Source organism: Plectropomus leopardus, chromosome 4 (assembly GCF_008729295.1).
Source record: "Plectropomus leopardus isolate mb chromosome 4, YSFRI_Pleo_2.0, whole genome shotgun sequence".
Classification (NCBI taxonomy): domain Eukaryota; kingdom Metazoa; phylum Chordata; class Actinopteri; order Perciformes; family Serranidae; genus Plectropomus; species Plectropomus leopardus.
The window spans coordinates 14,068,040-14,081,993 of NC_056466.1; the positions used below are offsets into that span (position 1 = coordinate 14,068,040).

Below are 13,954 nucleotides of genomic sequence, written 5' to 3' on the forward strand. Positions count from 1 at the left end.
TATGGTCCCTTTTCTCTTTTTTTGTGTTTTTTTTTTCATGTATTTATTAAGCAAGGGCCATGCAAAAAAAACATTAATCTCAAAATGAGAAAAGATGATTCATGCCAAATTTAGCTATTAGCTAGTTTACATCTGCAGTCCCTGGGCAGGTACAGGACAGGCTGTGTATTTGATGTGTTTATTTCGTGTGTTAAAGTGTTTGCTAAGTGTTTATTCTTAGCTTATTTTTAACGTAACCCCCTAATACTGGTTCTGTCTCTCTCTTACCTGCTTTCTTTTGCACCGCCTCTTGAGTTATATTTCTTGATAGTGTGATGGCTGACGATTATGACATCACTGATGTAATTTACTCCATATCATCATCTCTTCAGCGAAGCATCTGTCAGTCTCCTTCATTAGTGTCCTTCATCCAGAATCGTGATCATTCCTAATGAGACTGGCTTTAATGGAGTCATCAGCTTGCCAGTGTTTTTTTAACATTACCCTCCTCAGCCATCTAAACTTTGATTCAGCTGATACAGTAGCTATGGTATTAACTCATAGGAGCACAAGATATGTACTGACTGAATCACAGTGTGTTTCAACGATAATTGCTGCGTAGAAAATCCCTGTGTCACAAACGGAAAATAAAACTGCGCTGAGCAAACGCTACCTCAACTGGTTGGTTGGATTGTATTTGGAATATTTCAACCACTTTTGCTGTCAGACAGTCCTTTCCGATGAGGAACTGATGAGATTGTCTCAAAGCCACCAGACTCCTTTAACAAAAACAATGATTTTACTGTGCATAATTTGGGAGTTGCTGGTCTACTGCATCTACATCTTGGTTTAAGATGTAAGGAAAAGCTGAGAAAATATTCTCAGTACGGTACACTTAAACTGATATTGTGGTTTTTAGGTCGCTAAAATACGTTTTGCAGTGGTCCCCCATCACAGTAGTCAGTTGCTTAGCTTCTGTGCCATTAGATTCGGTTTATCAAAGATGTAAAAAAGTAACACTGTACATAAAATGAACACGACAGAATTGTCAGATAGATCTGACCAATGTGTTTAACTTTATCTTTGAATGTTACAGTTATGGATGAAAATGACAACAAAAATGAATGAGTTTGGAGATTTCGCAGTTAGAAATCAAATCTTTGAATCTTGAATCTTGAAATGCCAGGTGTCTGTCTGGGGGTGATTGTTGTTTGTAGTTCAATGTCACAGTTGGCCTGTAAAGTTCAGTGTAGTGCAATGAATTCAATATGATATCACATATGTAAAGATTAAACATGTAAGACTGTTTAGTTGAAAACAATTAAAAGTTCTCAGAAGAAGATTTCTGAGCACCCATGAGAGCACACTGGCAGTTCTCTCAAACTTTATTTGTATAGCCTCTGGACAGGACAGCATTGACAAATGTACAAAAGCCAAGTCAATAGATTGACTTAGAAGATAGAATAATTGCTATATTATGAGGCTGAACTAAATGTACATAATTATTTGTAAGCTAAGAACATTAGATCAAGTTTAAGATGCTTTGGAATAAACGTGTTAGAGTGGCAATACTTCCATTGTAATGTTGTGTTGTAGTTGCATTAACTTCATTGTTTATTCATAATTCACCGAGTTCAAAGCCACTATGGCAATAATATACAGTAAAATGTGTGCAGTCTATTTTGTCTCTATGAGAAAGGCCAGCTGTGATTTTGTTTTGTTGTTTTTTTGTTTATTTAATTTTATTTATTTAAGCATTTTTAACCTGGAGGTCTCTTGAGAATAAAATCTCTTTTTTTGAGAGAGAGAGACCAAGCCAAGATAGCTCACCATTACTTATAGTTATAGTATTGCAGATGCATGAGAGAACAAAACTTGTTGTACTGTGGATGCAACTCTAGCAGTGAAATACTTTCCCTTTTTGCATTTCAGAAGGTTACACTAAAAAAAACAAAATCACTCAAAAAATCCTAAACATTTTTACATCTTATTGATGATTTTAGATTTTTCTGAAATAATTATTTCAACAAGGCTTTGGTGAACTGAAAGTTGTATTGATATGCAATAATGTAACTGTTACAGGTAACTTAAACTGATGGCTGGCAGGCAGATAACTCACCACAGCTAATTACATAAGTTGCCACGCATTGACAACGTAATAGTTTCTTCCAGCGTGTCACATTTGTGAAGCAATGTTCTGTGCTGAGAGTTGTTCTGAGTCATTCATTCATTCATTCATTACTCATCGTCCAACTTAGTTTAAAAGTATGTGTAAAAGTGTAGACCTGTCGAAGTCTCAGCAGCTGATCTGATGAATTCAAAACTGGCTTTCATAAAAGAGCCAATAAAATGTTGAATGAATAAATAAATGAACTCTTCTGTTTTTTCTACTTGCATGTATATGTTTTCTATGTATTTGGAAAGTGTCTTTTACTCCTCTTTAAACTGTGGGTAATGAAACTTGTAGGTTATTTGAGAACCTCATTAAGAGCACTGAGCCCTGTGCTGTGTCATTCGCCTCTTACAGTCATCATCTCGTCCAGTCTTGAGCCATACACACCCAAATAGTGATTAATTGGTTTTTCCTCTTTTTTTTTGGAGATGTGATGGTCCGCTGAGTCCACACAGGATCTTACACTCCTCTTAATATCTCCACTCTCCAACTTTGATGATGTTTTTTTTTTTCTTCTCCAGTCTCCTTTTTTTTCCTTCCACCTCTTCCTCTATATACTTTCCCTCGCTACTCCTTTCCATTTTTGTAACATAATTAGCTTTCATTTTTGAACTGTACTGGGAATTTTCAAATGCTAATCTTTTTGTCCTAGACCTCTTAACTTGGCGGACCCCCCCCTTTTTTTCTCCTCTATCAATTGAGCACTACTGGGGTTCAAATTGTTCTTGCCTACCTCATTATCAACGTTTGAATTTATTTTCTGCTCTCCAGTATAAATCTCTATTAAAGCCCCTCTGTTCTTAGCACGGCGAGCTAGGAGTAGCGAGGAACGCTAAATCCACTATCTGGATATATCTGAGCGATTTCCCTCAACATGGCAATTAATTGCATCCCAGAGCACAGTGTTATTTGAGAGGAGGGTGTACCCACAGAAGGCTGTGGATTACCAGCCAATGCCAAACCCCAGCTGATGCGGTGTTAAAAAGCCAGCCTCCTCCCTCTAATGCCACAAAGGCTGCCAAAAAACATGAAGTGAACATTTACCAGCATCAAAAGTGGGTGGTCATTAAAATCATTGTACCATTTATGCTGCCCTCTGGTTCAATGAAACCTGTGAATCATTTAATTGATCATCATGGAGCTTCATAATATTTTGTGACTCAAAATACTTGTATAATGCTTAATAGTCAGTAGTAGCGTCTGTTTAGGGCTGTGGGTTAACTAATATGGGAAGCGACAGAAAATTAAATGGTAATTCTTTTGATAATCGATTAACTGTAGTTGTTCAACAAAAATGCCCAAATATTTGGTATTTGTGTTATTTTTTTTTTGCTTTTTGAAAAACAATGTTTAGGTAAGAGAATTTTTTTTTTTAAAAAATCTTAACATTTTTATATCCGCCAGTTGATTGATTGCTCAATCCTCACTCCTAACCAACCAGTAAGTTATCTGGCTACATGTCATTAACATAATCATGTAGCAAGAACATACAGCGAAGGCTAATCTGAAAATTGTCTTGACTAAAAACAAATAACCTTCATGTTTGTTGCAGGATGCAATTTGGCTTTTGTCATGACTCAAAACTGACATCTACAAAAAAGTTTGGTCTTGATAGTTTGGTCTTGATTTGAATCGGTGCATCTGCAGACTGCACTGAGTGCATTTCCCAGTTGTTAAATGAATATCTTTGAGTTTGGGCTGCTGTAAGAGGACACTTGTTGAAATCATCTTGAGCCTTGGGGGATTGCGATTTGCATATTTCACTGTTTTCTGATGTTCTTTAGGTCTAACAATTAATTGAGAAAATAGTAGAGTAATTAATATTATATATTAAAAAAAGTTTCACCTCATATCAGTTGCAACAAAGTCAAACATTAAAACAGATTTATTTTTATTTTATTTAACACTTTTTTTCAGGACACAGTCCAGACCGATTTTTGATTAGAGTTTACTGAGACTTAAACTTCTATGTTTCTCAACGTCGCTTTCTCTTTTTTTTCTCTCTTTCTGTCTCGCTGTCTGCCACAGAAAGTGACAGGACAGCAGCAGGAGATCAACAACTTGGTACAGCGGAGGACGACAGTGGACGAGGAGAGTGCCTTAATGAAGAAGGAGCTGACAGCTCTGCGTGAACAACTGGTCAATAACAGTCAGGAACTTAAGGTTGGTAGAACAAATTTCCCGTGGCAGTCTGGGCCTCAGAGTCGAAAAGTCTCTTTTCTGTGTGGCACTGAACACGACAAGTCCCCCGTGGCTATAGCCACAGGCGTTTGAATCATTTAGGGGAGAAAGAGGATTGCTAAGCCCTCCTGAACACAATCTCTATGTCTTTGTGTCTTCTCCTCTCGCCTTTCACTCTTACTCTATATCACCCTTTCTTGCTTTTAGCTTTCTTTCGTGCACCTGACAACAGACAATACTTAACAGCTGGAAAGTGTGTCTGTGTGTTTGTGTGTGTGTGAGAGAGAGAGAGACAGAGAGAGAGAGAAAGAGGGAGAGAGAAAGAGGGAGAGAAAGGAAAGCAGGTTGTTAACTTGCAGATAAATACTTAATGACTGCTTCAGTGGGGGAAAGTAAAAAGTGTGCATGTGATGGTGTGGCTTCTCCCTAATTATGCTTAGTTGGGACCTGGCTATGATTAATTGATAAAGGAATGGTTCTTACACAGTCTCGGTGAGGTCTCATGGCGAGAAATTGTGGGGGACAGCATCAAAGGAGACCTAGGTTGAGTCTAATGGGTCTTGCAGCAAGCACCATTCTCATTAGGAGCCTGTCATTAAAGCCGACACACTGGCCCCTGTACCTGCATGAGCCCAGCTCTTGCTGCACGGCTCGGCCCATACCAGCCAACATCTGGCCGCGTGGGTCCAGTCATACAGCACAGGTGACCTTGGCCAATCAGCGGCCCATGCAGGGGGCTCCCGCAGCAAAGCCGGTCCACTGTTTACATATTCATTTCAGCCTCAACCCCATGGGTTGCTTCTCTTTTTGTACTTCTCTGTCTTTCTTTTTTTCCATTTTCTCAGTTTGAATCGCTACTTTTTTTATTTCTCTCCTTCCGTCACCATTGTTTATTTGGCCCTCATGACCCCCCACTCTCCTCCTCATACACACACACCTCTCTTATCCAGGAAATGAAGATGGAGTGTAGGAGAAAAGAGGAGGAGGAGCGGCAGGTGGTGAAGGCTCTAGAGGAGGAGAAAGAGGGATTAACTTCCCGCTGGGCCGCCCTGCAAGCTGACCTGGAGGAGAAAGAAAGGCAGGCCAACAGCCAACGAGACCAGAGGGATGCTGCCCAGGCCAGAGTCAAGGTATGAACACGGGGACAAGTCCATTCAGACACACACACACACACACACACACACACACAAAGTTGTACAGGAAGGGCCCTGTCTTCTACCTTTCTCTTTCTTCTGCAGACCTTGAACTCTCTGATCCCTCCTACCCTTTCCTCCTCAGCATGTGAATGTAAGAAGATCTCTGTAGCAAAGCACACAATTTAAATATGCAGGGACTATATTCAAAGGAAGGAAAAATTATGATTCAACACGGGGGGAGACAGATCTTTCTTGGCTGGGGTGGAAAATGATTTGAGCTGACCACAACTAAAAGGAACTTTAGTGAAGTCATTTGCTCATGTGGGTGCAGAAGATTTGTAAATGTTGTGTGTCATATATTCTCCCCAAATTATGTAAGCAGATAATTGTCAGAATATGTGCATAGCTCCACTCATCGGTATGAATCAATGCCTCCCATCTCTGTGGAAGCGAGACATACAGTGATAAGACAGTGGCAGCAGTGTTGCTATTTAAACATTCAACCAATCAAATTACAATCAAAGTTCTGCAGAGTTTTCATTCACATTTCAACCAGGCACCTCTTGCCATCCCCTCACTGAGATCAGCTGTCTGCTAATACTGGAGTCTCGGGACATAGGAGCAGAGGAAGAGCCTTACATTCTTCCCCTACCTTATAGACTAATCGTTATGAAACATATTGCTACGCTAGTCAAATGGAGTCAGACAGAAAGTCTTGAATAAGTCAGGGCCGCAGAGTAATTACACTTGGACGGGATGGAGCCTAGCAACTTGTCTATGCACATCCATCACGGCCTAAGACGCTCCACCTGTTCCTCATTTTTTTTTGTATCATACATTGATTTGAGAGATGGAGATGAAGAACATGGGCTGTGCGCTGGATACATCATGCCAATTTGTTTTACATAGCAAAGATTTGTCCGGGAATTTATAATTTATTCTAGTGCATGCATAGATAACGTACAATGAAGAAAAGCCCTCAAGCTAACTCAAATATAGTGATTCTCCTGATTATCTTCACTTATTTAAACACTTGAGAAAGCACCTGCTTGACAGAACAAACTTTGTCTTTAATAAATTACATAAACAGTCTCAACAATATAGATTATCAGATTGCCAGTGGCAAGTAAAGGGCTAAATCAGGCTAGTAAATGTGGCAACTCCCTTACCCACCAGGCTAGTGGTGAAAAAAAATTGACACATCGTTTTTTTCTGGAGCTGTTGATGGAAGCACTAAGGAGTGAGCCTTCTTGCTTCCCCTATCATCTCTGTTGAAAGTTGCTCATGCGCATAAACGTAAAACATAAAGAGAAATATTGTCGGGTGAAGACGAAGTTAAAATAAAACATTTTAAGAGCTGAACCGCAAGTCGTCATTTCAGTTACCCTGGAAACAGGAGTTTATTTTGGTAGTGTTAGAGAGCGTGTGTGAAACTCCTATTGTGTATTTCATAGTTTGCTGCAAGTTTGAGAGCAAGGTGGATTAAATGTGGTTGGTTTTCAAAGATATGTCAAGTTTCTGAAAAATGTCACAGCAAGACCATTAACTGTCTAACAGTATTTATTTTTGTTTGATAACCGCTAATAATTATAAAAATAAATTATAATTATAATAAGGGTAAGTAAAAATTGACATTGCGCAAGTAGATACCTGACCAACTTGGCAAGTGAAAATAAACATTAACGTTGAACCCTGAAAGATGTGAGTTTTCCTGCAGGGTATCTTTATTATACTGTACTGTCTATTGTTTTTCTCATCCTCCCCATGTATGGACACCAAACAAACATGATTGCCTTTTTATGTCCTGTATGTGTTATGGCATCTTTTCATGTCCATGTCTGTGATTTCTGAAGACTAATTAATTTTGCATATGTTTAATTCTGTTCCTGTGAAAGGCTGTTTAATTACGTTTAATCTGTCGCGGTTTGGGGACCTTTGTATATTTGATGTGGTGCAACCTGCCCAGCTCTAATGGTTTCCTCTTATTAAGAAAAGGCTGTCACTAACACCTTGTCTACATCTGCTGTACAGCGAAAGCAGCACAGTAGCAGCAGCAGCTGCAGTTCCACGTTAGTGTCTCTCCACTGGATCTGTTTAGCCTCAGTGCTGCCGGCACTCAGAGGTGTTTTGACAGAGTTTGCAGTCGAATGTACAATCAATATAGTTACATGTATAAGTTGGATTCAAATAGATTTGTAGCCTGAAAAGTTGCTGGTGGTTGCTGTTACAAGCTTTTTAATTTTTTTTATTTAATTCATGTTTAACCAGGTAAGTTCCATTGAGATCATGGATCTTTTTTTCAAGGGAGACCTGACCAAGACAGCAGCAGAAGACAGAGTTACAGACAACAAATAATGCAATAAAAAACATGTAACATGTAGAAAAATTGAGACACCTCCACACAATGATGAGTACCAACGGATTCATTCACACTCGTACTTATGAGTGGTTTAATATCGGGAAAAGAGACCGATTCTCTTCTTTCAAATGAGGGGAGCAGAGCACATAGAAGAATTCTCTCCCAGCTCAGTCTGTGCACCACTAACAGACAACAAAACTGAGTCTTGACATTGCAGACTATCAGCACGAGCTTTAAGTGTGACAGAAATGTGAGTTGTTATGCGGCAGCTTTATGGATTAAAACTGAAGACTATCTCTTCCTTTAGATGGATGTGAGATTGACAGCAGACATGGCTGAAATGAGTGCAGTGTGGACAGCCAGTATTAGACAGGGGTTGTTCACATTTTATCACATTGTGATATGAAACCTCTCTGATACCAGTGCAGTGGACTGAAGACTAGGCCATGTAAGTGTAGCACAAACACTTAGAGCTCTGTTTTCAAACTGTTGTTACTCTTCTTCACCAGGAGTTGGAGGAGGAGCTACACAGCGCTCAGCAGGAGTTGACCGGCTTGCAGAACCACAGTAGCAGTCTTACAACTCAGCTGTCCTCCAAAGAGAGAGAGGTGGCAGCGAAAGAGGGGCAACTCAATCAACTTCGGTGAGCCCGCCCAACATAAGCATCTCCCAATACACCTCAGTGTCTGTTTTCTTCTAACAACCTCACCTGTATTGATTCATTTGTTTGGGTGATTTCATTAGTTAAAGAAAGTATGCAGTCTGTCCCGTGTAGATATGCGTCAACATTACTTCACATGGGTTACTGTGTGGAGCAGTTAGTATATTGCTCTGTACGCTGTAAGCTTGCGGGTGACACAGATTTCTTCCACTCCAGCTCACCTAAAGCCACTTGATAAGCCCTGCATAGTGGATGCGCTTTAAAAGAAGGAGAAAAGGGAAACAGGGCAGGCTTTGGCTAAGCTTTAGTCGATATGATAAAAACTGTGAGAACCGTAGGAGCCTTAGTGGTAATCTCAACCTTTTTTAACTACTTTTCTGTTTTAATGCCAGGGGCACTCTAACATGTCAGTCACATCAGGACGAGAGACCGCTCTTTAGGTTTTAGCTCGGTGAAAAAAGATTTCCACAGGAGTTAGTGGAGCACTTTGTGGTAAGTCCATGGGACACAAAACTAATTTTAGAAATAAACTTCACTGCTGATTTTGTTATGCTGACGGAAATTTAGGCCATTGTTGACAAAAGATAGATCTAATAAAACGATCATTGTTCTTTTTATCTATACATTTATTTATTTGTCAGTGACGTGATTATTTGTATAAGTGAATTTCATCTATGTCAAAGTATATACTTACTCACACATTTTACACATTTAATTTTATTTAATTATAACATTTAAGAATTTAGTTTAACTTAAGTTTAACCTAATTTTATTTAGGTTTTCTGACCTCCTCGCACCCTTTTACATTGGATTTTTCTATATTTACAGGTTTGAACTAAATCCAAGAACATGGACATCTGTTGTGTATTGAAAAACAATACTGTTACACAGTCCATTTAAAGTATGGATTTATAGATATATTATATATATATTTATGAATAATATTGTGTGTTTGTTTGTGTGTAGTTGTGAGTTTGCAGAGGTGCAGACCCTGTATAGACAGAGCACAGAGCATGCAGCAGAGCAGAGCCATTTAATCAAGCAACTGGAAGGACTCAACCTCGACACTCAGAGAGTCCTGAGGAACCAAGAAGAGGCACATACTGCTGACACCACCTCCTATCAGAGGGTATGCACATTTATACACACACACACACACACACACACACACACACACACACACACACACACACACACACACACACACACACACGAACACACGCAGGCCAGACCTCAAACTCGTCATTATTATAACCACTTCATTGCACTCCACTCAGGCCTCACCCGCTGTGGTGATTTATTTCCAAGATAGCTGTAACCTACAATTATTTGACTAGTGCTAGAAAAGAAGGACTTTTCTCACTGTATCCTGTTACTGTGAATGGGTTCTCAACCTACCACCCTTCTGCCCTTTTGACTGTACCACTTTGCCATACACAGTACGACACAGGAAAAGGGATATTTAGGGCAATTATGAGTCATAAAACATGAACGTCAAGGAAGGAAAGTAATAATTTAGTCATACTTAATGTGTTTTTCTTTTTGTTGTGTTTTTAACCTTTTTTTCCTTTTCTCCTGACTTAGCTGGTCTTATATGTTTTTCTTATTATTATGGGTATAAGAAAACGTCCCATAAAAAATTCTGCCGGTCTTCTTGTCACCCAATTAGGCATGGGATGATATGAGAAATTAATGTCATCATTATTCTAGCCAAAATAATTGTGATACTCCATATTATCTCTATAATCATCAAAATATGCTTAAAACATCTTAAATGGAACAAAAACATATTGTACTCACTCTACCTTTCAATTTGTGAATGAAGAAATATTATTTCATCACAAAAAGGTCAATTTTTTTTTGAACATCCTCTTTAGTGAAAATCAAACAAACAATGTTAAAAAGCCAGGCTTTTAGCACTATGTGAAGTAGCATTGCATCTTTTGATATGAAATATGCCAATGCTTGATTAAGATCTTTTGTCTTTTTGAGGTTTATACATATGTAGCCTGTTTTTGCAGTGTCTCTTTTATTATTGGTGGGTACGAATGGACACATCTTACAATATACGGTTATCTTGACAATGGACATTCACCACAATCAACATTTACCCAATTTCCCCAAAAATTAGCATGTGTATGCAGGTTTTGGGAACATGGGAACAGCCGCTAAAAATAGGCAATAGACTTCTTTCCCATTGCAAGTCGACCAGAACCAGAACCCATGTACATGACTCTCCAATAGACAAGTATGTCCTTTTTTTTTTTTTTTGATGTGTCACTTTCGATGTCTCCAGAAAATAGATTACTAAACAGTTAGTAAATAGTAAATAAATGATGATTCGATAGAGGTAGTAGTAGTAGTAGTAGTAGTAGTAGTAGTAGTAGTAGTAGTAGTAGTAGTAGAAGTAAACACAGAATGCTCACATTTTAATATTGTTTATTTATTTTTTAAAAACAGATTTTTTTTTCACAACCTGAGCCCTACTCAACCTGGCCAATCAGCATACCATTTTCGGCCCAAACCCAACCCAACTGTCAGGCTTTTCAGGCTCAGGTTGTGATTGAGAAAGGGGCTTTATTGTAAGTGTGTTTTTTATGGCAGTCCATGATAAAATCATATATCGCCCCATCCCTCAGGTGATTTTCTTTCTCATGTTTCTCCCAACTCTAGTTTACATGAGCCTCTTCACCTCCCCTCCTGCTTTTCCAACTGTTTTGTCCTATTTGTGTTTGCTGACAGCTGTACAAGGAGTTGAGTCAGTGCTACCAGGCTCTCGTGTCTAGTGAGGCCAACCTCCGCCAGAGTCACCAGAACCTCAGCAGCCTGCTGGCTCAGAGAGACCAACACATCCTGCAACTCCAGGCTCAGCTGCAGCAGCAACAGCAGGAACAGATTCAACAGCAGCAGCAACAGCAGGCTCAGCACACACCCCTTAACCCCGCAACAAACAGACAAACCAACTTCAAGGTAAGCAGCTCTCTTATTCTTCACTATCTCCCCCTGCAGAGACTGTCTCTTTCTAGAGGCTACAAGTGCATTACAACTCCAGGATAAAAGATGGTCTTCTATGATGCCTGCTCTGCTGCAGAAGTTTAATATTTATACTATATATATATGTAGATGCATTTACCTGTTACAGAGAACAAAATATTTATGTTTATGATTTCCCTGCATCATGTTCTTACTTCCCGCAATCACCTGTCTGGAGCCAGTGTCTAATTGTCCTAAGGTACAGAGACAGCACCATGTAGGTGGATTAGTAGGCACAGTAATGACTGACAAGACCCAGCATGGCCTGTGGTGGTAGTCTTTAAGAGAGACTCACTCTCTTAATATCGCTCTAGCTCACCCTTGATCCATCCATCGCTCTTAGCACCAGCTTCTTTCATGTCAGTTATCTGATCTTCTTCAGCTCTCTGTCCTGGGTACACATGCACTCCTTGACTTTCCTACTTCATCCATCTTCTTTCTATCCACCCACCCAAGTACCTGGAAGTCCTTTTAACACACTCCCGTCAGATAGCAAAGATAGATAAGAGGTGGAGAGAGGTGATTTAATTGGAGCCCAGTAATGTTCTTGAAGATGATGTTGGAGTTACAGTTCTAACATCTGTCAGTCAGCAGGGGTTTGTCTTTAGCTCGCTACCGTTTGAAATGTCACCCCAAGGCAACAGAGGCTCGAGTATAAAGTGAATGCTGCAGCCACGTTTTAAGTGGGCTTAAATAACTCCTAATGATATGGTGATAGGTGTTTCTTGGACCACACAGTGTCAAAGAATTGTAACAGATATATATATATATACTTTGTACTCTGCAACCACACAACCTCATTTCATCAACATTTCAGGGCACTGCACTTGTTGTTATAATGAGTTTTTCAGTCTGTTCCACGGTTTGACTTTCACTACAGTTTTAACTACATCCTGTTGCAGATAAAACAACTCTGCAGCTGATGCCGTGAAAGATAATATTTTTGCAGCAGTTGGGTAATTTATGTGCCTCCACAGACTGTAATTGTTTAATTTGATTGGTTGATATTTTCTGACAGTGCTGCCCCCCAGACTGGAAGATAAAAGATATCAGCTCAAATGTTAAGTGAGTTACAATCGCCCTGTCTCACTTAACCCTGTTAATTTAACCAGCGGTGAAATATAAATGGATCATTTAGTCAGTAATTAAATACAGTACTGCAGTGTTCCCCCAGTAATTAATATTACATTTAGAGAAGATGCAGTTAGTGCTATGAGTGTGTGTGTAGTGCAGGCATGCATCCGTGCATACATACATGCATGTATGAACAGTTTGTATGTATGTGTGTTTGTTTTACACACTGAACTTACACTCCACTCCGTGTCTCTCCCCCACCCGGGTCAGAATGATAAAACTCCTCACACATTTTAAGAGTTGAGATGTAATTACAAAAATACCGTGTATATAACCTGCGCTAAGAATTAATATGAACTTTTGTTTACTGAACACATGTAGCTGCTGTCTGGCTGATTTGTTTCTTTAACTTTCTTACCCACTGACATCAAAGTGAACAGATCAGGTATCCCAAGGTATAGCACTCAGTCAGGAGGGCTTTCTGTTTCCCACTCTGTAATTTCACTGACAGGTTGTGCGTATGTGTGTATGCGTGTGTCTGAGTAGGTGCGTGTTCGACTAAAGGTGTGTGTATCCGAGCACATAATCGCAAATTCTGTAACAACTTCCTCCCGAACACCTGTTAAATTCTAATGCTCAGGTTGTTAAGGCAGATTTGATTTTAATTTTAAATGTTTTGGTGGAAGTTACCATTGGAGGTGATCAAAGTGCTGATCGCAACGGGAGCACAGGGGGGAGACGCAGCGCTCATTTGAATATGGACCAGAGCGACGGCTTTGAACACCCCTCCCGCAGTGGTTATGGGGGGAGCGGGGATAAAGGAGGCGGGTGGGTGAGAGGAATAACACCCATTGTGTGTTATACTTCCATGCTGTGCACAAAGATTGACTGTCTGTTCTCTCCTGTCTTGTGTCAAGTTAACTCCTTGCAGGAAGACTTAATGTATAACCAAACTGTTCTGCTTGCTGTCAGTTAGTATAAGTCAGGCTATGTTTTTTGGATACTGTGTCCACCTGTATTGATCAACTTGCAGGGTCAGCACGAGATTAAAAAAACAGTGTTGCTTTTCATTTTTTCATCAACAGTAGTCTGATGTTTTAGGTCCACACAGAAAAAAATATTATCTTGTACGCACCTGTCTTAATGACCTGTCTTTTTTATTGTTAGTTAATTTGCTGATGGCTTTTACGACTTAACATTGAGTGTACAAAATGCCAGAAAAATATGCCCATCATGGTTTTGCGGAGCAGAAGTAATTTAAAACAAAGAAAAGTCAACATATCGCCATATTGAGGATACTGGATTTAGAGAGTTTTTGGTGATTTTGCTTTATAAATTATTAAAAAAATCAATGGATC

The 13,954-nt window shown here is 39.5% G+C and overlaps 1 protein-coding gene across 1 annotated transcript in view; it reads left to right on the forward strand.

Moving 5' to 3' along the window:
• Positions 1-13,954, forward strand: part of cntln (centlein, centrosomal protein) — a 103,100-nt gene that overhangs the window by 7,121 nt on the left and 82,025 nt on the right. Inside the window, exons 5-9 of the mRNA XM_042485352.1 lie at positions 4,181-4,315; positions 5,284-5,463; positions 8,338-8,471; positions 9,456-9,618; positions 11,232-11,459. Coding sequence (XP_042341286.1) covers positions 4,181-4,315; positions 5,284-5,463; positions 8,338-8,471; positions 9,456-9,618; positions 11,232-11,459 — 840 coding nt within the window. The remainder of the gene's footprint in view (positions 1-4,180; positions 4,316-5,283; positions 5,464-8,337; positions 8,472-9,455; positions 9,619-11,231; positions 11,460-13,954) is intronic.